The 25,193-nt window shown below is 37.3% G+C and overlaps 2 protein-coding genes and 1 long non-coding RNA gene across 7 annotated transcripts in view; 1 reads left to right on the top strand and 2 right to left on the bottom strand.

Moving 5' to 3' along the window:
• Positions 1–7,769, bottom strand: part of LOC144022855 (transcription factor MafG) — a 36,714-nt gene extending 28,945 nt beyond the window's left edge. The window contains exon 1 of the mRNA XM_077528015.1: positions 7,269–7,769. Within this exon, the coding sequence (XP_077384141.1) occupies positions 7,269–7,348 (80 nt within the window). The 5' untranslated portion in view covers positions 7,349–7,769. The remainder of the gene's footprint in view (positions 1–7,268) is intronic.
• An 863-nt stretch (positions 7,770–8,632) lies between these two features.
• Positions 8,633–23,798, bottom strand: LOC144022808 (pyrroline-5-carboxylate reductase 1, mitochondrial-like). Of its 4 annotated transcripts, none has more exons than XM_077527936.1 (8): positions 23,586–23,798; positions 18,477–18,544; positions 18,328–18,398; positions 18,078–18,257; positions 17,721–17,942; positions 14,273–14,365; positions 12,967–13,130; positions 8,633–9,419 (listed from the first exon to the last, which is right to left on the bottom strand). In XM_077527936.1, exons 1-8 carry the CDS (start codon positions 23,663–23,665, stop codon positions 9,248–9,250), a joined length of 1,050 nt encoding a protein of 349 aa, XP_077384062.1. In that variant the 5' UTR covers positions 23,666–23,798; the 3' UTR covers positions 8,633–9,247. The 4 variants fall into 4 exon arrangements, with proteins under 4 accessions (XP_077384062.1, XP_077384076.1, XP_077384069.1 ...); XM_077527950.1 differs by having other exon boundaries at positions 18,477–18,548; positions 23,586–23,796; XM_077527943.1 differs by lacking the exon at positions 23,586–23,798 and adding an exon at positions 22,747–22,897.
• LOC144022852 (uncharacterized) overlaps positions 22,925–25,193 on the top strand; it is a 183,496-nt gene continuing 181,227 nt past the window's right edge. For both annotated transcript variants that reach the window (XR_013284419.1, XR_013284418.1), the window contains exons 1-2: positions 22,925–23,094; positions 23,449–23,538. This is a non-coding gene — a long non-coding RNA (uncharacterized LOC144022852). The remainder of the gene's footprint in view (positions 23,095–23,448; positions 23,539–25,193) is intronic.

The raw sequence follows: 25,193 nt of genomic DNA, 5'->3' as shown, positions 1-25,193 counted from the left end.
ATCCACATGGATGTATCCAATTTATGGAGTGGCCATTTTGCCGATTGCTGTCGACTGAAAATTAAATCACAGTTGCTTTGTGCTCAGGTCAATCAAGGCTCACCTGTTTTCTTCAGATGACTCTCCCATGTCATTTTTTTTTTAAATTTCATATCTGTTTTGACTAAATTATTTTAATAAATGTTATCGACAAACATTAGGTGACTATGTATGCAGTTCCCATATTATCGGACAGCTAAGATCATAGGCAAGATCATCGACATGAAACACAAATGTTATTGCATCATCAATCAGCTTTTTTTTCTGACTTTATTAATTAATGTGTGTCTATTTTTCCTCACATGAAGCTTAAAAAAAAAGCTCCAACCACAAGGGATGAGGTGTGCCAACAGGCTATGGGAGATTCTTATTCATTACTACCTGATGAATAAATGTATATATAAAAAAAAACAGTAATGACAAACGTGTATATAATTTCAAAGAGGTAGTGTAACATTGTCCCACAGGAGCCATTCCACCCACAGAGGACTCGTCATGAGTCTTTTCTTCAATGAGACAGGAGCCCCCTGCAGTCTTCCCACATTCGTTAGAACGCAGAACTATAAATAAAAAAAAGTTGCCACTTATTTTTTGTCATGAAGCGCTTTTCTTTCATGTATCCCTACTGATCATTTTCCTGCATATTTTAAAATCAAGTGATAATATTTAGGCGGGCCAACAATGCTCATGATTAAAAGACACAATTTGCTATGTTAAGATATAAAGTCATATTTTCTGAGAGATAAATCAAATACAAAAACAATTGCTTTTTTTTAAGTAAAAAGTTGTTTCGTTACGAGAATAAAGAGAGAATACCTTACAGTTACAAGACTATTACTAGTTGAAAATGTTTCTAAATTTAAATAAGACAAATTCTGAGAAATAAGCTGTAATACATCTTTGCGGTAAAAATATGGGTCACTGGGATAATAAAGAGTTTACTAAATTCTTAGCATGTTAACATTAATAAGATTCTAAGCATAAAGTTTGTAATACCCAGAGAATAAATTTGATACGTTATGAGAAAGGTGCCCTTGTTCGGGAAAATGTTGAACTGTTACTAATATTACTAAGTTTAAAGTTCTAGTGGTGTATAAAATTGATGGAACACCTCATGTATTATTTTAGAGCTAGCATCGGCTCTACAGTTCATCCTCGTTTGTAGTCAAACATCTCCACACATTCTTTCATTTTCACTTCCTGTAGCTGTCCCGACCGACACTGATGAACACGCCGAGTCTCATTCAAGTTCTAAGCGCAAAGTCATCAAAGACACTGGGAGTTGAAAGAATCAACGGCGGGCATATCGCAACACTTAGTAATTCACCCTTGCAAGAGGTTTCATCACCGCCCCGATGCAAGGGATGAAAAAAAAATAAGAATTTATTGATCTTGCGTCCATGTGTTCCCATTTTCCCGCGACATCTTAAGCAGCACTTTTGTGGACAAATCTCACGTTTGTGTTCCTTCCCGGAGGCTATTAATTGTCCTGAATAGGCGTAACCGCTCCCGAGGCGCAGCTGCGTGTCGGCCATACAAGAAGCATTATGGTGCAAAGTCTTGCTCGGGGTTTCGTCAAGCTCTCCATCCAATCCCCTCCTTCAGCAACTCGACTGCAGGGCTGGGCAATTTGGCCTGAAGATAAAAATCTTATTATTTATATTTAGACAAAAATCCGATATCGTATTTTAATCAACTTTTCCCCACCCTTTGTTTATAGAAATCTCAAATGACATGGACACCATTCAAATCTAGTTTTGTTATTTTTTCCCCTCCTGGGATTTGCTTTATTTCTCCTGATCTCAAATTAGGATTGACTCTAAAAATAAAAATAAGGTACACATTTATTCTTACTTTAAAAACACAATGTTATTAGTCACAATCCCTACTGTCTACTATCGTTAGCCAAATAGCATAATTACCCAAGTCATATTTGAATTCTTCTCACAACAGCAATAAAATGCTATTGTGCTTGCTTTTTTTTCCCTTTATGTCTCTGTTAGTGGTAATTAAATTTGCGAGTCTTTTGAAAAATAGATGCTATAGGGGTTGAAAAAGTCGCTATATTAAAATGGCTAAATCGCTTACAATAGGCAATACAGGTCTGCTTTTCTCATCTAGCTCCTCTCTGTTTGCAGCTATGCTGTTAGTGGAAGCAGTGCATATCAGCAAAGACCAGCTTCTAACTATGGAAGGCTAAAAAAAAAAAAACCTCATTGATAAAATCAAAATCTTACTTTATTTACTCCTGTAATAGCCAACCCATTTCTGAGCTGATCTCCACAAACAAATCACCTCTACTTAACTCAGGTTCGGGCTCTCATCTATTCTTGTTACCTGGAAGGCGACAACTGGGAGCTTTATAGCAAAGCCGAGCACCTGTCTTCTAAAACGCATTTAAATGTACCGCACACGCGCGTGCACACACACACACACACACACACACACACACGATGATGAAATAAGTCGGCTAGGCGAGCAAGAACAGGGAGGGAAACTTCAATCTGCCTATAAATGCTCAACAGTTTCCAAGGTGACTTTAAAAGACAAACGGTAGCGGATAATTCATTACCTGGCCTCCATGCAGGCTAATGGGCTGAAAATGTCATCCCGCCACTCGCGAGGGGGAAACAAGAGCATCTGCCCCATCAAAATAGGAGAAATGGACTGTTAAATTGTGTCAAATGCTGCCACTGGAGAGCTAGCTCTTGCCTGGATTAGAATGCCGCAAAATAATCAGAAAAACGAAGGAACAAGGTGGGGGGGAATAAAATGATAACATTTACGAGGAAACAAAGAGGTAATATAACTACAGTATTGCGAAAACATTTGCATTGTGTCAAAAATGAAGTCATAAAAGTATGAGAATGGAAGTAAGTTTTTGCAGTGGCGAAAGTCATACTATTAAACGAAAAAAGTTGTACTGCTACAGGAATAATGCTGCATTCGAGGATGGTCGGAAGTCAGACTATTTTCCGAATTCAAACCAGGAAGCACAGACCGCGTGGTTATCCGCCTGAGAGATCCCATGTGGCTTACATGAAGTAAGCTTGTGTGTGAGTGTGTGAATGATTGGTTACAAAAAATAAATAAATAAATAAATAAATAAAATAAAAAAGAAGCTCAGACCGCGGAATGGTAAAACACAATTTACTTGAGTATAAAACTAGATAGCTTTCTTAATTCATAAATATTCAACATAACTTCGCGTAACACAACGTACATGCCACTATCTCTTTGCCTGAAATTATACGGTGAACTACTGAACTATATTGAATAGGGATGTCCCGATCCCAATCACGTGATCAGAAACCAAGTCCCAATCACGTCATTTTCAGCTGATCGGTATTGGGAGAAAATGATCGGGGTTTTAATTTTTGGTAATTTAGTTTTTATTATTATATTTAGTTGTAGGGGCTACAAAGCGACAAAATCATCCAGCGGTAAACATTTTATTTATTTGTATTCATTATTTTGTAAAGTAAGTAAAGTGCACGCTACAGGGATGGTTTTGTGCAAATAAAAAAAAATAAAAAAATTGGAAGCACTTTCCCCCACCCCCTCCTTAATACTTTGCCAAGGAATCAGATCAGGACTCGGTATCGGCAGATCCTCAAAATCAGGTGACTCAGACTCAGACTTAGGTGCAAGAAAATGTGATCGGGACATCCCTAGTATTGAATGGTTATGAGATAAAAACAATAAATTAAGCAAAATTACGAGAATGTAAGTTTGCTGGAGGTCAAAATGAGTTTCAAGAACAAAAATAAAAAACTATTTACCACTATCCGCCATTTTGGTTGTTTACTTTCGCCTTGAATGCTTTCAGGTCGGAACTGGGAAAAACCAACTTGGATATATGCGACTTCCAACAATCCTCGAATGCAGCACAAGTTTGAACTATTACAAACCAACAAGTCGTTATTTTACAAGAATCAAAGCCTATTTTTAGGGGTGGGTGGGTAATTTACAAAAATAAACCAGTATTTTTCTGTGGGTTAACAAACATAATATTACGCAAAAAAGAATAATAAAGTCATAATAAATCAGATGTGGTATGAAAAATATCTAAGATGAGCGTAAGAGAGTATTTTTAATGACATTACATGAATAAAGTCAGACCGTATTGTTTAGTTAAAATGCAATGTTACAAGGAAAAAGTCTTGGTTTCTCTAGGTGCGTTTCCATTACCCTTTTTCGCAAAAATAAAAGCGATATTGTAATATTTCGATAAAGTACAATTTCGAATTGTCGGAGTTTCCATTGACGAGAGTTTCGCTTCTGAGGCACAATTCTCGGAATGTCCCGTCTCGCGAGACCTCGCTGTTCTGTAGGAGGTGCTCATGATGTTTACGGTAGACTGACGCCCGGTGTAGTTATATTACTTTAAAAACACTCACCCTGCATCGGGCGGTTTCGTGCATTTAGTGTTGGTGTTGTTGTGTGTGTCCCTCGGCAGTCGGCAAGCAGTTCTGACACAAAGCGAGTGGGACCGTACTTCCTACTTCCTGTAGTCCTAAAATGTTGTTCCCATGCAGAGGCTGGGTAAAAGGCGGGTTACAAATAGTTAAAAGTTTCTGATGTTTTTCTGGCGTCCTCCCTGCTAAATTAACCAGACATGGCAGGACAGGATTTCAAGCTCTCCTCTCCTTCAACTTCTCGAAGGTGGCTCGCTCGATTACACCTCTCTCTCTTTTATGCTCATGACATGCAGTAGCCGATACAAATCACTTCAGCATGTAAAACTAAAATTAACCGAAATTAATAATTCTCAAAACAAATAGTAATTGCAAGTTTAATAAAAATGCACATAAACAACGTGTTACAGTCCTTTTCTCCGTGACCGGGCGGGTGTCACATGACTCCTACGCAAAAAGTGTTTCCATTACACTTTTGAGAAATACTTCTTTTTCGGTACATCTCAAAAACCACCTCATGAGAGCGCAAAAACTTTTTTGCGATATTTGAGAGTTTTTTTTTCACAAAACCGGTGTTTCCATTACCAGCTTACTTTGGCGAAACATGCCTTTTGCGCAAACCTGAGGGTAATGGAAACACACTTTCTGTTGCGAGAGAGAAAAAAAAAGCTTTGAGGAAAAAAAGTGTGATAAGTAACATTTGCCTCAAGAAATAATGTAATATTGCAAGAATAATTTTATTAATTCCAACATAACAGTTTCTCTTCTTTTAAAAAGTCAACATTTTTTTAAATTAGTTAATACTTTTTTCTTGTATTACAATGAATATTCGGTGTGACAGAAGGAAGGAAAGAAGGAAGGGATTAGTGATGCACGATAACTTTTTTCCCCCACTGAGACTGATAAACGATAACTTCCTGCTCCTCCCGACTGATACCGATAACTTTGTTGTGTGAGCTACAAACGTATCTTTTGTTGCAGCTTAAATGAATAAAAACAACTTTGGAGCATAAAATTATTTATCACTAAAGTACAGTTGCAGTCCAATGTGAGTTGAATTCTCTTTTTATTACCAAGTTTGTTGATGACTGTCACTAAGTTCTAATTAAAAAACAACACTTAACACATCCTTTGGGATTGATATTTTGCTTAGTTTTTCACTGATCCCATATGTCATTTCTGTATATTATCGATATATTTCAACTCAACCTTATTTATAAAGCACTTTAAAACATCCATTGCTTCATACAAAGTGCTGTGCATGGAATAGAAATCAGTCTTGCAGTAGAGACAAGTGAAAGAAAATAACACAAAATAAAAATAATTATAATAAATACATTTCATAAGTAGCTAAGTATACAAACAAATAAAATTAATATTACAAAAAAATATAGCAAGATGTAGGGAAGTGAATAAGTAAATAAAATAAGTATCAATAAAATAAAATACAGAAGACACCATAAAACACTGAAATGATGCAGTCTCATGCTGAGTCAAAGACCAAAGAATAGAGATAGATGTCTGGAAAAAATATCGAGATTAGAACTTTTGTCCATATCGTACAGCCCTAAATCCAAAAACAAATGAAGGCAACTACTAGCCAATCCCAGATAAAAGGGGCTGGGTCACAGTAATTCATTTGGGCATACAGTAGGTGTTTACAGAAGTGGCGAGCAGTTTTGTTGCAAATGAACTTCTGAGTTGAATAAATGCAAAATGAACGACACAGTTTTCTTCCGATTTCAGAATGTACTGCCGCTTTTAAGTGACAGAAAATATTTCTGAGCACTTTTGCAGCTGACACAACGCCACTGTTCAGCCTGAAGAATATTAGATTTAGGTTGAAGAAGTGTGCAAAAAAAAAAAGTACTGCCCCCCTGTAATTTCTTTCTGCTGAGGGGTCTACCCCCTCCAAATATCACTCCGATAATTATCGTGTATGCTTAGAAAAGATGCCAGTAAAATAATTGGTCTGAGGGAAAGGAAGTCCGAGAAATCAGAAAGGAAGGCCAGTAGGTTTGTACTTTGTACAAAGGAAAAGAGACAGAAGAGTAGGTTTCTGCAAAGAAGGACGGAAGGAAGAAAGGAACAAATAAAGGAGCTCAGGAAGGAAGGAGGGAAACTAGGAACAAAGGAAGGAAGGGAGAAAAGTGGGTGAAACTAAGGTAGGCACTAGGCAAGATTGATGGATGCATGAATAAAAAGCAGGTCAGAAGTAAGGCAGATTCAGCATAGGAGAGATGAAAGTAAGGATGCTCGAATGAGAAGCAACACCAAGGGAAGAGGTCAGGAAGGAAGAAATAAGGGAAGTCAGGAAGAAAATATGGGGGCGTGGGTGGGCTGTTAATGTAATAAAATGCAAAAAACATTGAGTGCATACCTACTTTTGGCTAACCCTGTATATTGCTTAGCATGCATTTTCTAAATGGATGTGACAGCTTGACACCAATTTGGCACTTCGATCTGAAGGCTTGTAGACAAAGACACACTCCCATCGGATGCTTTGGGTGATGCTCATCACTTGATGCTCATCTCGAGCCACCTCGGCCGAAAGACCCCATTTATCCTGTCTCCGACCGGTCCTTTATGATGATTCAGCATATTGACATAACAATAATGATGCTACACGCAAAACAAAAGACGTCTGCTTTTTGCTTCACCGTCTTGCAATCTGGCGGTATGCGGCAGCAGATTCGTCACAAAAAGATGATTAGGATACTGTATATTATTATCATTATTATTTAATACAACCACATTTGGTTTTGGTTCAGATATAACATAGCGTTAGTGGAGAAAATAAAGACAACCAACCTGGTTTGGCTTTGTGAATGTTCAGCTTCGGGTTGCTCCCCGTTTGACGGCGAGGTGATGAAGCAGCAGCAGGTTCGCATGAGTTGACGCTAGCCGAACACTTTGGACATTCCACGACCCCCTCCAGTGTCAAAGTGTCAAACAACCCCTCCGCCTACGAATAAACAAGCCGGACACAAGGGAAGGAGACTCCCCCACCCTCTGGTTTACATTTGGGAACTAACCGGCGCTTTCTACTGTCACGTCTCTCCCGGTGCCAATGTGCCTAACCCCGAGGAAAAAAAACTGACATGTTTCTACGAAAGATTAGCTCTCGTTTCGTTGGTTTTGCCAGATATAACGCATGACACTTCCGCTTTCAAAATGATACAACCACACAAGGAACGTCTGCTCAGGATTTGTGGCCAGGCAAGCGTATACTCTTATTTTGAAAGCTAAAAACCGCTGTAAAATATTGCTACCTTGACACCGCTGAGATCGGTGGCGAGCAGGCTGTCAAAAAAAAAAACACGCACGCACCCCCCCCCCCCCCCCCCCCACACACACACACACACACACACACACACTCCCCCACCAACATGCGCGCTCACACATTCGGCACACACAACGACAGACACATCTGACTGACGACGAGGGACGTTTCCTTCGAGGTTTCTTATCGGAGGGGGGAGATCGTGCATTTGAGACGTCTGCCTTGTGGTTTTTGAAGAGTTAAAACGACAGCCTTGTTTCCTTTCTCTTGTTTGTACCCGGCCGTACGTCACCATGTTTGGTCACGTGACTTCATTCACGAGACTTTATTTAAAAAAAAAAAAAAGAAAAAAAAAAAGACAAGGAACAATCCTGTAGTGTTGGCCACTTTTGTGCTCATGGTTCACATTTATTTTAAATGGCACAGTCATAGGCACATATTTTATGTGTAAAGAGTAAATAATTGTCATTTTTGATTGTATTATTTCTAATTAATTTAGTTAGAATTAACTAACCAATCAATCAATAAAACAAAGCAAATAAACGTGAAATAGTTTTTTCACCATTTATTTTACAACAAGAAAATTATTAACTGAGATAAACTAATAAAACCTCAACCAGGACATTCTGTTTATCCAATTATAAGGGGTAAAAAGCATCATGAATGCAACGATTACTGCAACAGTATTGATAATGAAAATGTTCAGTGGTTAAAGAATGGAGGGAGAGGTCGGGAAAAAAATATGTTCTTGAGAATTATTTCAGTTATAATAATAAACCAATTATGATACATTAAACTATGATAATTGGTTATTTTAATGCCAAGCTGAGTGCCACAAACCTTTTCTGAACCATTTATCCTCACAAGGGTCGCAGGAATGCTGGAGCCTATCCCAGTTGTCGCCCATTTTTATTTGCTTTAAAAAACAAATAATTACATCAGTGAAACCAGACAAAATATGAGGGAGACTATTCAGTAAAGTGTAGAAAACCTCAGAAGAATTGTATGTGTTGTATCATAAGGCGTATAATAATGGGATATCTGGGGCATCCACAGTTTAAAAAGTGCAAAACAAATGGCCGGTATTATGAAGAAATCACAGTGGAATAGTGATTATTATCATGTCTGCCACACAATTCTGACATTCTTGGTTCCAATCTCAGTTTTAGCGTTCCCCTATGGAGTTAGCATGTTCTCCATGTGCTGATGTGGGTTTACAAAAGGTCCTCCCACACGCCAAAAAAACATGATATTCGGATCAGTGAAAACTAAATTGTCCATTGAAGTGAAGTGAGTGTGAATGGTTGTCTGCCCGTATGTGCCCTATGATTGGCTAGCTGGCTTGGCTGTCAGTCTAATGAATACTAGTTACCCAAACCCTAATTCAATGCAAAGTATTGCATAATGTAAATGTGTACTTTTCTGGAATTTTAAAATAAAAGGCTAAAAAAAAAAAAGTCATACAAAAAAAAAAAAGAGTGTAGGCGTTATTTCTCTTAGTTCTTGATCAATTCTTCTTTTTTCTTGGATTGTTGCTGCTGTTGAAGATGCTGATCCCACGTGATGGCATGCCCACAGCCTCCACGGTCACTCCTGGCTGTTGCATCACTTTGTCTACGGTTGTCTTTTTGATAGCAGCTGGTGAAATCCTCTCCTGGTCTGCCAATGACTGCAGTTCCCTTTAAAAAACGTGCAGGTAATGCTTTAAGTAAAACTTTAGGATGAAAGGTATAGAAGTATACTAGTATAAAATTAAATGATCTGATAATGTGTACGTGAAACATAACTCACAGATACCTTTTCATCACAAGGGACATATAGCTGCTAACTAGTGATAGACCGATATGTTTTTTTCAAGGCCGATACCGAGACAGATTATTCGTAAACAAGGAGGCCGATAACCGATATTTCAAGCCGATATTCAATTTGCAATATAATAGAACAAATATATATATAAAAACAATATTGACAATTTGTTAACAAAAATTGCAGCGCTTCCAGGGTCATTAGCATGGGTTAAGCTAAATTAAACTAATAATATTAATAATTAAAAAGCAAGTAAATAGCTTCCAAAGTTTTCTAAAATTTCAACATAATTTCTTGATTTAATTTTTTAAAATAAAAAGTGTAAGTGTCAGGTTTTTTTTCTTAAATAAATGAAAAGTTCCCCATATCTCACGGAGTGACAAATGCATGCTAATATAGCTAATTTGGGGTTTTTATTCGGGTTCGTAAAACGTTACAAAAGATCTTCGCAGTGAGAAATTGTCTGAATATGTTCCAAATGTGTTTACGATAAATAAAAACTGACTGAATATCTTAAAATTCCTGATGAAAACCACAAATTCGTTACATTCACAAGTATTCACTGCTCAGTGAGATACCAGCTTTATCGGCCTTCAGATTCAAAAAATGGCCGATGCCGATACTTGTCAAAATGCCAAATATCGGCACCGATAATCGGCCCGGCCGATAATCGGTCTATCCCTACTGCTAACTAGCAAGCTGCTAACGCAAGAAGATAACTCTTTACACAGTGCTCCTTCTCAAATAACAGAAGACCAACGGGAATGGGAAGATAAAAAGGAAGTAGAAATCAACTAAAATTAAAATCAACTACGATGACGAATATTAAAGTTAGCGGCTAGTGTGAGAAGCTATCATAGCCGTCTACATTTACGCAAGGCTCCTTCTTGACAAACATCACAAATAAATGGACAATAGATCAAGTACCTTTGTTCAGAAAAAAGCTAGATGAGAGTCCCACAAAATTAACATGAATGGGAACAAAAACAGGAAGTACAAACCTAGCACAATTAACCCAGTAACAGTACAAAGTACAAACCATGATTTTATGGAAAGTTGGAAACAAACTACTACTCGACAATCATGACGCTGAAACAACAGCGAAGATTGCAGCTAGAGTGAGAAGCGAACTCCTTTGTTCACAAAAAATAGCTGAGAGTCCAGTAAAGTAAAAAAAAAAAAACCCAAAAAAACAAAAAAAAACATTAAATATAAACTTACCAAAACAAACTGGTAACCACTAAACATGGCTTACACAATACTTCTACTTTTCAATCATAACACTGAGACATGAGGCGGTATAACGTAACAGTTTACAAGGGCCATGCAATTAATTGAAATTTAATCTCGATTTCAATATTTGATTCTCACGATCTTTCAAATATAATCAAAGAAATACGATGAATGTGCTGAACGGCAGTGTGTGTGTGCAAGTTGTATACAATGTGTTACTTGCGCAAAAAGAGTGTGACGTGTGATGTGATTCTGCCTTCCCTGAACCTGCTTTAAGCTGTTTACTGACATCCCAGTTGCAAAACGTGAAACAAAAATATTTACACACATTGTAGTCATTGGTTAAATACGAGAAATACTATGTGACAAAAAGTAGGCCTATAATGTGTACTCGACAAAAAGAATACTGTTCAAGAAAAATTGTCAATGTTAGAGACAAGGCAACTCAATATGCTTTACACAAGCAAAGATACAAAACCTACAAGCATCAACAAACAAAACAGTTAACGACATTAAGAAGTAAAACAGAGAAAACAAAAAAGTAATATCTCAAATAATTAAAAGAAAAACATTTAAAAATGTTTAGGAGACAATAATCACAGCAGTATACAAAAAAGCAAGGTTTTAAATCTGGATTTAAAAGCATTAGGGTTAGCACTAGGGTCTGACTTCACTTCTGTTGTCATCTTATTACATTTGTGTGCAGCATAACAGCTAAATGCAGCTTCGCCACGTTTACTTTGAACTCTGGGTTCCACTAAGTGATTCAAGTCTGCAGATCTCAGATTCCTTCTGGGTTTGTATTGAATCAGTATTTCTTTACAGCTGACTGGGAGTCAGTGTAACATCTTAAGTACTGGAGTAATATGTTCTGATCTCTTTGTTTTGGTCAGAACCCGAGCTGCCGAGTTATGAATGAGCTGCAATTGTCTCATGTTCTTTTGACAGAGTCCAGTCAGAAGACCGCTACAGTAATCGAATCGAGTCTGCTGGAGATAAAAGCATGGATAAGCTTCTCTTGGTCTGCTTGAAGCATGCAGTCCTTCAGTCTGGAGATGTTTTTCAGCTTGGAAAAGCCTGTTTTAATGATTGATTTGATATGGTTGCTGAAAGTCAGGTCTGAGTATTAGTACCCCAAGATTTCAAACTTGGTCTATGGTTTCTAAAGACAGTGACTGGAGGTGATTTATAACAGCAATCCTCTTTTCTTTGTTGTCAAAAACAATAACTTCCGTTTTGCTTTGGTTCAGCTGACGGAAATTTTGGCTCAGTTTAGACCAGGGGTGTCAAACCTAAGGCCCGCAAAGGGGTTTAATCCGGCCCACGAGATGATTTTGTAAAGTTAAAAAAAAAAAAAAAAAAATGTAATGTCGGACTAATTAATCAGTCAGCCACAATCAAAATATATAAAATTTGTAACTTCACAAGCAGTCCTTGTACGGGGGAATCGTCCTGGATGTCATTATTTTACACACAACTTAAAGTTACGGTTTGTTTAATTATTATTATTTATATTTTTTATTTTTAAATCATAGACCGACAAACGTGTTAATAAATATGACACAAAGAGTCAATGGGAGTGATGGCTGCATTTTGTGCAACCTCCATTTAAATATTGCCGATTATGAAAGAACAGGACAAGGCAGAAAGGAGAGAGTCTATGATGTCATTTGTCAGATTCGGTTTATATATAATAATTGAACATAATATCGTGTGGGTATTGAAATTTTTGAAATTTAAAAAAATGTCTGGCAGTGAAATTAAAATCAATTAAAATTTTTCAATTACCATGACATAATTTGATTCAGTGGATCAAAATACTACAACAGATTTGGTTCAGCAGTTTAAACCTTTAATGAGGTGTCTTGACTCAATACCATCTGACTTTTTCAAAACTATTGTGAAATCTATTTAAACCTATCTACAACAAATAATAAACTGCTCACTTCAGTCAGGCAAGTGTCCGAACCCCTGAAAGTAGCCACTGTCCAGCCCCTGATAAAAAAAGGAACGATGGATTTCTCCTTGTTGGCAAATTATATACTGTTATACCCATCTCAAACCTTCTTCTTAATTAAGATTTGTTGATTTTTTTTAAAGTGTTGATTTAACTCTGGAAAGTGTGGAGCTATAAAAACTCCGAAAAAGTTAAATCAATTCATCACTGGGTCATTTTTTTGCCATTACCTGGTCCTAACGCAGGAGGCCTCGACAGCGTTGATGAGGAGGCTGCGGAAGCCGCCGCTCTCCATGACGTGGAGGGCGTGGATGGTGGCGCCTCCCGGTGAGCACACGTTGTCCTTGAGCTGCCCGGGATGCTGCTCCGAGTCGAGTAACATCCGAGCGGCGCCCTTTCAAAAACACAAAGACACAAAAAGAATAAGATTAAGATCGTATCGGGTAAGTCCTAATTGTGTCATTGACGACGATTGACTCTTTTTGGCTTTATTCTGGGATGGTGTCTGGAAAAAAAGAGGCATTTGCTTGTTCAAAGGCATGGCATGGTGTCAAGGCGTACATTTTTCAGAAGGAAAACCTATGTGGTTTGGGTAAACATGTACAGTACATCCCTTCACATAAACACAGTGAAAAAACACAATTATCCATTCACATGCAAATATGATGCCAACATCTGCCAGTCTTTTAAAACACAATATAAACTGTCTTTTCACATAAATGCAATGTAAACACTGGTCTGTACACGCACATATTCTGTAAACACATCTGGCACATCAAATAAACACATCGAAGGTATAATGTATTTTTGCTGTACAGTAGTCAATAGAAAGCTTTTCTAGTCTGTGGTGGCTGCTGAGTCAAGTGTGACACATAGTGGTATAGGTCAGTATCACAGTTTGTGTTTGGTAGTTGTGTGAACTTGGATTTATAGTTTCTTAACTCATTCACTCCCACCCATTTTCACAGAAGCAATCCCGTTCGCTCCCGGCTGTTTTACTGAATTTTTACTGATTTTGCAAGGCCCACAGAATATTGTGTTCAATTGTTATAAAAGCATGGAACCTATCAAAAGAAAGATCTTCTTTTATCAGGAAAAAAAGTATGTTTTTATCTGTTTCCGTTTTGCAGCAATTAGCATTAGAAGAGAGCTAAGTTTCAGCAATTTTCACAAATCTATTTAATATTGTGAGTAACTGAGCTTATTTTTCAACATGGCCCTGGTTGATCTCCTTTGCTCTGCTGCCACCTGCTGGCTGTTTGTGTAATAACTACCATTTCTGCAACCGTTCTTTGCAGTTGAGAGGCCGCATTAAAGCTTTATGTATGCTTTACAATAAATAAAAACAAAAAACAAAACCGTATATATACGCCTTTGGGACACTTAAAACATAAGAAAAAAACGTATTTACACGTTATTGGCAGCAAATGAGTTAACTGACACGGGTGGTTGAAGGTGCTTTGAAATGGGTTATACAGTACGTGTTCACCGCATTTCCATTCACACATAATAGTGCACAAGGTCTGGTGTTCATACCAGCAAGGCGTGAGCTCCGAGGCGCACAGCGAGTCTCCTGGGCAGGCCCATCTTCACGCCGCCATCAGCGAGGGCCTCCACAGCAGTGAAAGCCTGCAAGAACACGTTAGGATAAATTTTGTATTTTATTTTTTTTATTTTAATCAGTGTTTCGAATGCACGTCAAGAATATTACCAGAACTGTCGTTTTTTTTCCATCTCAAATATCGCTAAGTTCTGTCCCATTCTATCTGCTAATGACCCAGTGACCATAATTAATGTGTTTGTTAAGTCTCGCCTGAACTATTCTTACGCGTTGCCTCACGGTCTTCACATGGCTAATATTAAAAGCCAGAAGTTAGTACCAAATGCTACAGCAAGACTCCTGATGAGGACAACTTGAAGAAAGTTCTATCACATTACCCCGATGGATCTTTTTCACAAAAAACGGAAGATATGTCATCATTGGGTATCTCAACTTCCGGTCCTTATATTAAGCGCGGCAAGCAAGATGAATCGCAGAGTACATTGTAAAGTATCTCAAGCATTTACCCAAAAAAATATCACCTTTGCCGATGTGGAAACTAGCATTGCACAAGAAAACATCACAAAAAAGGGAGACTGAAGAAAGGGTACGCATATTTCCATGACAAACTCATTGAAAAGGGGACTGCCTAAAACGCTTCATGTGTGCGCATGTCGTCGCCTGAGGTCAGAAAGCTTTTATGAATGGTCACTGTAGTGACGTGTGCTAACCCATAGATGGCAGTTTAGTCTCAATGGACCTGGGGGTTTCTGTGACTGGAACACAGTTTTCCATCAGGGAGTTTGAAATGAAAGCAGCTAGTAGTGGAAACTATCATAAAAAGACAAGTGAAGCGACCTTCTTTAAACATTACAGTCACCAATATTCACGCACAAATCTCTACATCTTATGCCCAGTTCAAACTCTAAAAGTATAAAAACAATCGCCACAGTATTTTGAATTAAATTGGCATTCAGAACTTGCTCCCCGTAGACGCTCACTATAAAAAGCTTCAAGATGTATTCAAGGATTTTCTCAAAAAGTAGAAGCCAAATGTCCGTTTGTCACTTTTTAAAAACTGCATGCGGAAGACCAGCTCTCCTGCTTGTCTGGGGGAAACGCCTATCAAATGTCAAGAACTTTCAACTTCATCAGTCTCTGCAGCCGGCCTCGCTTCATAGACGGATGTCCTCTTGCGGCTCTCATCCATTCTCAAAGTATGCGGTGGGATCAGTGGAGCTACAACGATGAATGGCTGAGTGCTAAGCTCACCGGCTACGTGCTACAAACAATCTAAGTGCACATGCGCAGCTAGGAACGAGCACGCACGGCGTCGTTATGTCAGATTGATTGACAGGATCGAGATCCAATCATTAAGATGATCGATCCACCCGGAAGACGCAGCGACAAAAGATCCCTGAATACACCTTTAATGTGTTAACTACAAACTATCGCCACTAGGGATGTAACGATAAGGGCAATATCGTGATATCATGATGTTAAAACTACCACAATATCGGCGTCATCATGTTCACAATATTTAAAAGGAAGACATCTGTTAAAAAAAGTCAGGTTGATTTCCCTTTGTGCAGTTCTAGCACCCTCTAGTGGCTAGTTTATTAGTGCAATTTAATCTTCATTAGGGATGGTTTGGCCTTCTATGTTTAAAATCTATGCTAATTGTCAGATGAAGGGGAACCTAATTTTCTTGTGAAGCGATCAATGTGTGCTTGAATTAGCAAGTAAGTGCCTCAGTAGTGTTATTGGAGATTGTAGGTGGTTTATATGCATTGCTGTTATGTACAAAATAGCGATGTCAAAGTTAAAGCGTTAACTAATTAATTAATCACAAAAAATTATCGCATTAATCATTGTATTACCACAGATTAATCACACTATTAATTTTGACCGCGGATGATCCTTTTTAGCCAACAGCGGATGGTTACGTTAAAGGTCGCTGTTCGAGTTTGAGCAATAAACAGAACTACATGCGTTAAAGCAGGGGTGTCAAACATACGGCCCGTGGGCCGGATCAGGCCCGCAAATGGGTTTAATCCGGCCCGCGAGATAATTTTGTAAAGTAAAAAAAAAAAAAAAAAAAAAATTAAAATTTGTAATGTCCGACTAATTAATCAGCCAGCCACAATCAAAACATATAACTTTGTAATTTCACAAGCAGTCCTCAGATGACCAATGCAACTTGTCCAGGGAATCGTCGTCCGGGATGTCATTATTTTACACACAACTTTAACTACAGTTTGTTTAATTATTAGTATTTTTTTTTGTAATCATACACCAACATAAATGTGTTAAATACGACACAAATTCAATTACTGGTAACACAAATAGATATGACAAGGATAAACGTCCTTATAACATCATTAACTGCGCCATGCAATGCATTCTGGGAACAATATATATGCAAAACAGGTCAATTTCACACGTCCAGAATGTATACCGGCAAAGTGTTGCTGTGTTCTATTTGCATTTGTGTTATTTTTCGGAACAATATGATTACAATTGAGCTCCGTAATTTAGGTCTGGTCCACGAAAATCTGCGTATAAATGACAGCAATTGTTTTTAAGTTATATACCGTTATTTTTCCGATGCGGCCCACTTGATAATATATTTTCCTCTATGCGGCCCCTAAGCTAACGTGAGTTTGACACCCCTGCATTAAAGTAAAGCATTTTATAAATGTTTACAAATACCATAGGTCATTTTTTCCCATTTTAAATTATGCAAATAATTAATTGATTAGAAAAAGCAGGATTAGCGTGTGCAGTAGATTAGATTTTTTAAGACATCCTCATAACATTAAATGTCGAAAAAATTAACACATAACAGGTGCGCTTCAAATTTAGCGGGCTAAATATGTTGGGGAAAAAAAGACTTTTTAAATCAGTGATTAATCATGATTAATCAAAATTCTAAGATGTGATTAATCTGATTAAAAAATTTAATCGTTTGACAGCTCTAGTACAAAAGCACAATTTTGTGCTCTTTTGTTGTATAAGCTCTTTTCTTTTTTTACAATATTGTTATCTTTTTTAAATATCGCCAGCCCCCCCCACAATATCGTGATAATTATCGTATCATGACCTTCATATCGTGATAATATCGTATCGTGATGTTTGGATATCGCTACATTCCTAATCGCCACCAGAATTGACATGCGCATCTCTAATTTAGGCCCCCATCAATCTCTTAAAGGAGCAATATGATCGGTTTGTTTACGATTGGTCGTAGTTTTCTGAAACTACCCCCCCCCCCCCCCCCCCCATTAAATAAAAACTATCATGAAAAATCCACAGCTAGGAAAATCATTGTACGCATATAATACACTGCTGCCTGTCCATTCAAAGGCACACATGCAAACACATTGGTCTGCCCATGCACATATATGCAATGTAAAAAATATATATATTAGTTATATGACTCACATAAGCAGGCCCGCTTCCACTCAGGCCTGTAACAGCGTCAATGAGGTCCTCCTCCACCTCAGTGCAGTAACCCACGCTGGCCATCAGCTGCTCTAGTAGCTTTCCATCCTCCACCTCAGCATGGGTACCCGTGGCATACACAGTAGCCCCTTCACGCACAACCACCGGCGTGTTGGTCATGCAACGCATTACCTTTGGAGCGGCGCGATATTGCAGCAGCTTCTGTAAAGACATACACTGGTTACGATTCTGTCATCAACTTACAAAGGCTCCCGCTCAACCGCGTGTCGACCGTAGTAAGGACAGGCGCTATAGGAAATGGATGAGTATCTCCTTCGAAGCAGCACACTGACTCGCCTTCTCGATGGAGCTGATGGTGACGCCGGCAGCACAGGAAACGATAAGGTGACGATCTTCGATGCTCGGTCCAATCTCGTCCAGCACGAAGGGAATGATGTGGGGCTTCACTGCCAGGAACAGGACGTCGCTCTTGTTCACCGTCTCTTCGTTGCTCGTTGTGAAATGCACCCCTAATTTCTGTATGTATATTGTCACTGACTTACCAGCTGCATTAAGAAAAAGAGATCCGTTTCAAATGTTTACCCACCCGCAGTCCCTGGACAGTGGGGAGATCTGTGTCTGGGGAGCTGGCTGTGATTCTGTGGGCGGCGATTACACCTGAACATATCCACAGATCTGTTCACTTGAAGATGCAATCAACAACATGAATAAATCAACGTTAGAAACGAAACATACCTGCCGCTGTAAAGCCTCGTACCAGTGCATGAGCCACCTGGCCCGCTCCTATGAAGCCCACACTCATCCTACCTGCCAATGGGCACAATTTTAAATATCCATCCATCCATTTTCTTGACCGCTTAGTCCTCACAAGGGTTGCGGGGGGTGCTGGCGCCTATCTCAGCTGGCTCTGGGCAGTTGGCGGGGGACACCCTGGACTGGTTGCCAGCCAATCGCAGGGCACACAGAGACGAACAACCATCCATGCTCACAAGCACCCCTAGGGACAATTCGGAGCGCCCAATTAACCTGCCATGCATGTCTTTGGAATGTGGGAGGAGACCGGAGTGCCCGGAGAAGACCCACGCGGGCACGGGGAGAACATGCAAAATCCAATTTTAAATAAGCAGGTGAATTTTATCTTTGAATGATGTTACAATGATATCAGTTTAAACAGTGCAGTGAACCTCTTTTGGCAGTGGTGTAAGTTAAAGGCCGATCACCTACGTTCAGTATTTCAAAAACTTAATTCCAGATTAAACTAATCCAGATTTCCATATTCCATATTCCTGATCCATGGATCAGGATTTTCTATCTCAGTATTTAAAAAAATTGCTGGATTGAATCAGTATAATCCTGATCCGCTTAGATTGAGATTTCCAAATCCATCCCCAGGATCACAGACAGGGTACAGAAAGTGTGTTCTGTAGACCTCAAGGCTTTGAGAAGTCAATACAAGTATACCAAAAATGCAAACGGGGTGGCTTTTTTTTGCCACTTGCTGTCCAATGAAAATGACATCACAGTTGCTCAGGGCAAACACAATATGAATCTGAATGCCATGTTTAGACTAAGAACATTTTTGGGTTGTCTTCCTCTTTAAATTTTGTTGCTGTTAAATTTTGGGTTGAAGCCATTTCTTTCTTATTTTCATTGTTTGTTTGTTTGTTTGCTTGTTTGGACATTTGTGAAATTTGGAATTTTTCAGTTATTTTATTTTTTTTTAAGTGCACAATGAGGTTCCATTTACAGTATTAAGAATATTGAATTCTAGGAAATACAAGAGAATGAAGAGATGCTTATTTACTGATGAGTATATGTGAAACTACACGGGATTACAGCCTAATCCTACCCGGAGTTGGAATTAAATTAATGTTATTTTTCAGATCAAATTGATCCAGATTTAGGACTGAAGTTTTGAAATACAGTGTTTCCACACTATAACGCGGTTCACTTTTCGCGGCCTCGCCCTATCGCGGATTTTGTTTAGTGCAATTTTGCATGCATTTTCTTTCAACATTAATGTAGTTGTTTTATAAAATGTATGAAGGTCTGAACATTGAGAATGTTTAAATAAGGGAGAAATGTGAGAAAATGTAAATGCATCACTGAGAGAAGTTTATAAACTGTGTGGTGAGGGGTTTTAGAGCCATAAAACATTTATAACAAATGTAAAACATAAAGCTAACTACTTTGCGGATTTCACTTATTGCGGGTACTTTTTGGAACCTAACCCCAGCGGAAAACGAGGGAACACTACTCGACACAGGCTCAAATCTGGATTAAAGGCAGGATTGGATTTCCAATAATATGTATTTGGATTTTCAAGATTAAATGTTGTGTGTTTGAGTCTGGCATACTATATATATATATATATATATATATATATATATATATATATATATATATATATATATATATATATATGTATATGTATATATATATATATATATATTAGGGGTGTGAATTGCCTCGTACCTGACGATTCGATTCGTATCACGATTCACAGGTCACGATTCGATTCGATACCGATTAATCCCGATACGAATTTATAAGTCGATTGTTGCGATTTTTTTTCATTCAAATTTAGAAAATACTAATCAGTAAGCTTGTAGAGTGTAAGATTTATATGAAAATGTATTATTTATTTATCTGAAATTTCAGTCTTATAGAGGTTGTAATCTGTTTCATGTTTAAACAGCATTAAAATAAAATATTAAGGCTTAATGTTCCGTTCATATAACATTCTTCCATGCTTAAGGTGTGAATCCTAAAAAAAAAAAAAAAAAAAAAAAAAAAAAAAAAAAAAAAAAAAAAAAAAATCGATTTTGCCTATTATTGAATCGATTCGAGAATCGCGCGATGTATCGCGATATATCGCCGAATCGATTTTTTTAACACCCCTAATATATATATATATATATATATATATATATATATATATATATATATATATATATATATATATATATATATATATATATATATTAGGGGTGTGAATTGCCTCGTACCTGACGATTCGATTCGTATCACGATTCACAGGTCACGATTCGATTCGATACCGATTAATCCCGATACGAATTTATAAGTCGATTGTTGCGATTTTTTTTCATTCAAATTTAGAAAATACTAATCAGTAAGCTTGTAGAGTGTAAGATTTATATGAAAATGTATTATTTATTTATCTGAAATTTCAGTCTTATAGAGGTTGTAATCTGTTTCATGTTTAAACAGCATTAAAATAAAATATTAAGGCTTAATGTTCCGTTCATATAACATTCTTCCATGCTTAAGGTGTGAATCCTAAAAAAAAAAAAAAAAAAAAATCGATTTTGCCTATTATTGAATCGATTCGAGAATCGCGCGATGTAGTATCGCGATATATCGCCGAATCGATTTTTTTAACACCCCTAATATATATATATATATATATATATATATATATATATATATATATATATATATATATATATATATATATCCATCCATCCATCCATCCATCCATTTTCTTGACCGCTTATTCCTCACAAGGGTCGCGGGGGGTGCTGGCGCCTATCTCAGCTGGCTCTGTGCAGTAGGCGGGGTACACCCTGGACTGGTTGCCAGCCAATCGCAGGGCACACAGAGACGAACAACCATCCACACTCACAAGCACACTTAGGGACAATTCGGAGCGCCCAAATAACCTGCCATGCATGTCTTTGGAATGTGGGAGGAGACTCTCTCTCTCTCTCTCTCTCTATATCTATATATATATATATATATATATATATATATATATATATATATATATATATTAGGGGTGTTAAAAAAATCGATTCGGCGATATATCGCGATACTACATCGCGCGATTCTCGGATCGATTCAATAAAAAAAAATCGTTTTTTTTTTTTTTTTGTTTTGTTTTTTTTTAGAGCTCAGAATTGTTCATTCGGTAGTCTTACCGATTCAACGTCTTATCATCATTGCCTTTTTTTTGTGTGTGTGTGTGTGAATCGATTTTTAAACTTCCATTTTTAATGGAAAAATATTCAACAAAACGTCTGACTTCGGGTTAGGATTCAAACCTTGAGCATGGAAGAATGTTATATGAACGGAACATTAAGCCTTAATATTTTATTTTAATGCTGTTCAAACATGAAACAGATTACAACCTCTATAAGACTGAAATTTCAGATAAATAAATAATACATTTTCATATAAATCTTACACTCTACAAGCTTACTGATTAGTATTTTCTAAATTTGAATGAAAAAAAATCGCAACAATCGACTTATAAATTCGTATCGGGATTAATCGGTATCGAATCGAATCGTGACCTGTGAATCGTGATACGAATCGAATCGTCAGGTACTAGGCAATTCACACCCCTAATATATATATATATATATATATATATATATATATATATATATATATATATATATACACATATATATATATATATATATATATATATATATATATATATATATATATATATATATATATATATATGACCAATTTAAAAAGTTTATTAAAGTAATCTTACAAGATCTAAATACGGTTGAATATGATATGACACATCACATCAAAATGTATGAAAAATACATGTTTTTTGTTGTTGTTTTTTTTTCTTTTTTAAAGCCAAATGTACCGACATTCCAAATTGGTCATATACTTCCTAAGCGTGTTTTGTGTTCCGGTGTTGCCCATTCTGTCTTACAATGTTGTGTACGAGTGATAGTAAACGCAACACATGTTCAAGACAAATAAAGAGGGTGACATCCCAGACAACTTTTGCTGGAGGCATGCTTGCAAGACGTCACACTATTATCTGTTATCATAAGTAAAGATACATTACTTCTACTTTTATCTGTGTTGCGAAATTGCTCGAACGCACTGAAGAGTAAACACAACATTAGGTACTTTTGATGTAAGCAAAACTAAGCTTCTTAAACATGACGCCGATGTGACAGCCATATTATCGAATACCGAAATACATTTAAACAAAAATAGAAAAACTTACGTTCATAAAGACGAACTACTCCAAGAAATACTAGTTTCTCCGTCGCTGTCGCCTTGTTATGAATTGTACCTGAGGGCGAAACATTTGACGGACGTATGCGAGAACCAATGACCTCGTATGCTTTGTCCACGTGAGACTTAAGCGACAAATCCTGTCGTCGGAAATGACAAATTGAGGACGGGCTATTTTAAAGGCGGAACCAGTTGCATCAGTTTGTGCCGCAGGGGGGAAAGTAAACCAGCAGCAGATGCCCAGCCATGGCAGCCAGAGTTGGTGCGATGCTAACATCTGCTGGCGGAATGTGTACATGACAACTGTATTGAGGGTACAACCCTCCTTGGCAAATATGTAAGTAGTGGTAATTTTTCCTAAATAAATAATAAGAGGTGACTCAACCGAGGCTAAAAAAAAACCCGTATATTATTAGCGCGAAGAAAGATAATCATTGTTGCTATTTAATGGCAATTAGCTAAAAGTATAAAAAAAAATATTTGCCTTTTTAGCGATTTTGAATCATCGTAGCATCACATAGGCCTATATGGTAGGGGTGGCGAAAACAACAGCTAAAAACAAACAAAAACAAACAAAACAAACCCCTTGTACTGTATGTTATTTGACCAAGACAGACCAATTGAAGAAAAAACAAAAAAACAAAACAAACATACGTGAAATGATTAACAACCTTCTTTCCCACTCCTGTAGTTTGTGTGAAGTGTCCGTCGAAAAGAATGTTACATGAGGAAATTCCTTGAGAGGAAGATGGAATGGCGGCCATTATTTAAATTTAAACAGGTAAGTTGATTCAAATGTAGATGTGGTTGAAATGTAGACATACTTACATGGTGTGGTGTGGTCTGTTGCTCAGAATTAAATGTAGACAGCATGCTATTGAGCTGGCCATAGCTAGCAGGCTAGCCATTATGTTTTGCTAATTTACGCAAAGACAATCCAGCCAAACATTTTATACATGACTGTGAGAAAATATTTTCCACAAATCCAATAATGAGGGCTGCGATTGGTTGGCAACCAGTCCAGGGTGTCCCCCGCCTACTGCCCATGCAGAGCCAGCTGAGATAGGCGCCAGCAGCCCCCGCGACCCTTGTGAGGAATAAGCGGTCAAGAAAATGGATGGATGGAATAATGAGGGTTTGGTTCTCAGTCTCTCCCTTGTGAAGTTGCTTGGCGTTGTGTCAGTAACTATACAACACAAAGTGGAATTTATTGCAATATAGTGCATCAACATATTAATTTAAATAATCTAATACATTTACTCTAAACTACGCAGCAATCATTAATTCTAGCAATATTTAGAGAACATTATGCTCTACAAACACCTTTCCATTAGGGGTGTACCGATTGATCAGCCAGCTGATTTATTGGCCCTGGTTTCCTTAATTTTGGAAGATCGGCGAAAGGACGATCCCTTAAAAATAAACCGAACTTTTCCACTGATCTCATCTCCCTTCGAGGTCTGAATAAGTCAGCCACTGTCCTCTTCTGCTGAGATGACGAATATGCTTGTCATTTTTATTTTAGAGAACGACTTCATGTGTGTAGCAGTTTCTATTATTTCACAGATATTGCTCAATGTAACATAATAAAACAAGATTGGAACACTGAAGGTGTATGCTGCTTGTTATGAAAAAAAAATGAAAAAAAGGTCAGAGTCAGACTTTTTAAAAGATTGGGGATTGGTGATCGGTAGAAAATTGTGATCGGGGCACCACTACTTTCCAAGTTTCAACAGGCTTATTCAAAGAGTGAGTACTGTTTTACTTGTTATTGGGTTGTATTTACTTTTGTTTTACAGTTAATTTTGATAAATAACTGACTTTCACTTTTGTTCAACAGTACACTCTAAAAAGAGAATTGTTGAACCAATTTAAGATAACAAATTGAATTGTTGAGCAACTTAAAAAAATCACTTCAATTGGTAACACATGATTGAATTATATTAGTCCAAAGTGAATATATTACGTTTAAATAATTATGAGTTAATTACGCTTAATATATTCACCTGAATTAAGTTAACCCAATCTAAACCATTTAGTATAATGAACTCATAATTAATTAAACTTAATATTTTCACTATGGACTAACTTAAGTCAATTGTATGTTACCAATGAAAGCAATTTATTATTTTTTTTTTATTTTTTTTTAAGTTGGTCAACAATTCAATTTGTTACCTTAAGTTGGTTCAACAATTCTCTTTTTAGAGTGTACATTCAGTAAAGGTTTTAAGACAGGCCTTGGAAGAGTTTACTTTTTCATATAGGGGCAGCCAATTCAAAATCCCAACAAATCATGTATTTTATACTTAGGTTCTTGGTCAATGTTGTAGATCTGCCTGGTAAAGTGTGTGAAAAACAACTCTTTAGTGATTTATTGGTAAAAGAGAAAGAAATGGTTATATAAATATCAAAATTAATACTGTAGACAATCTATTA

The sequence above is a fragment of the Festucalex cinctus genome, chromosome 1 (genome assembly GCF_051991245.1).
Source record: "Festucalex cinctus isolate MCC-2025b chromosome 1, RoL_Fcin_1.0, whole genome shotgun sequence".
NCBI classification, from domain to species: domain Eukaryota; kingdom Metazoa; phylum Chordata; class Actinopteri; order Syngnathiformes; family Syngnathidae; genus Festucalex; species Festucalex cinctus.
Note: the sequence above shows the minus strand (reverse complement) of the source record. Positions and strands in the feature narration are given on the sequence as shown.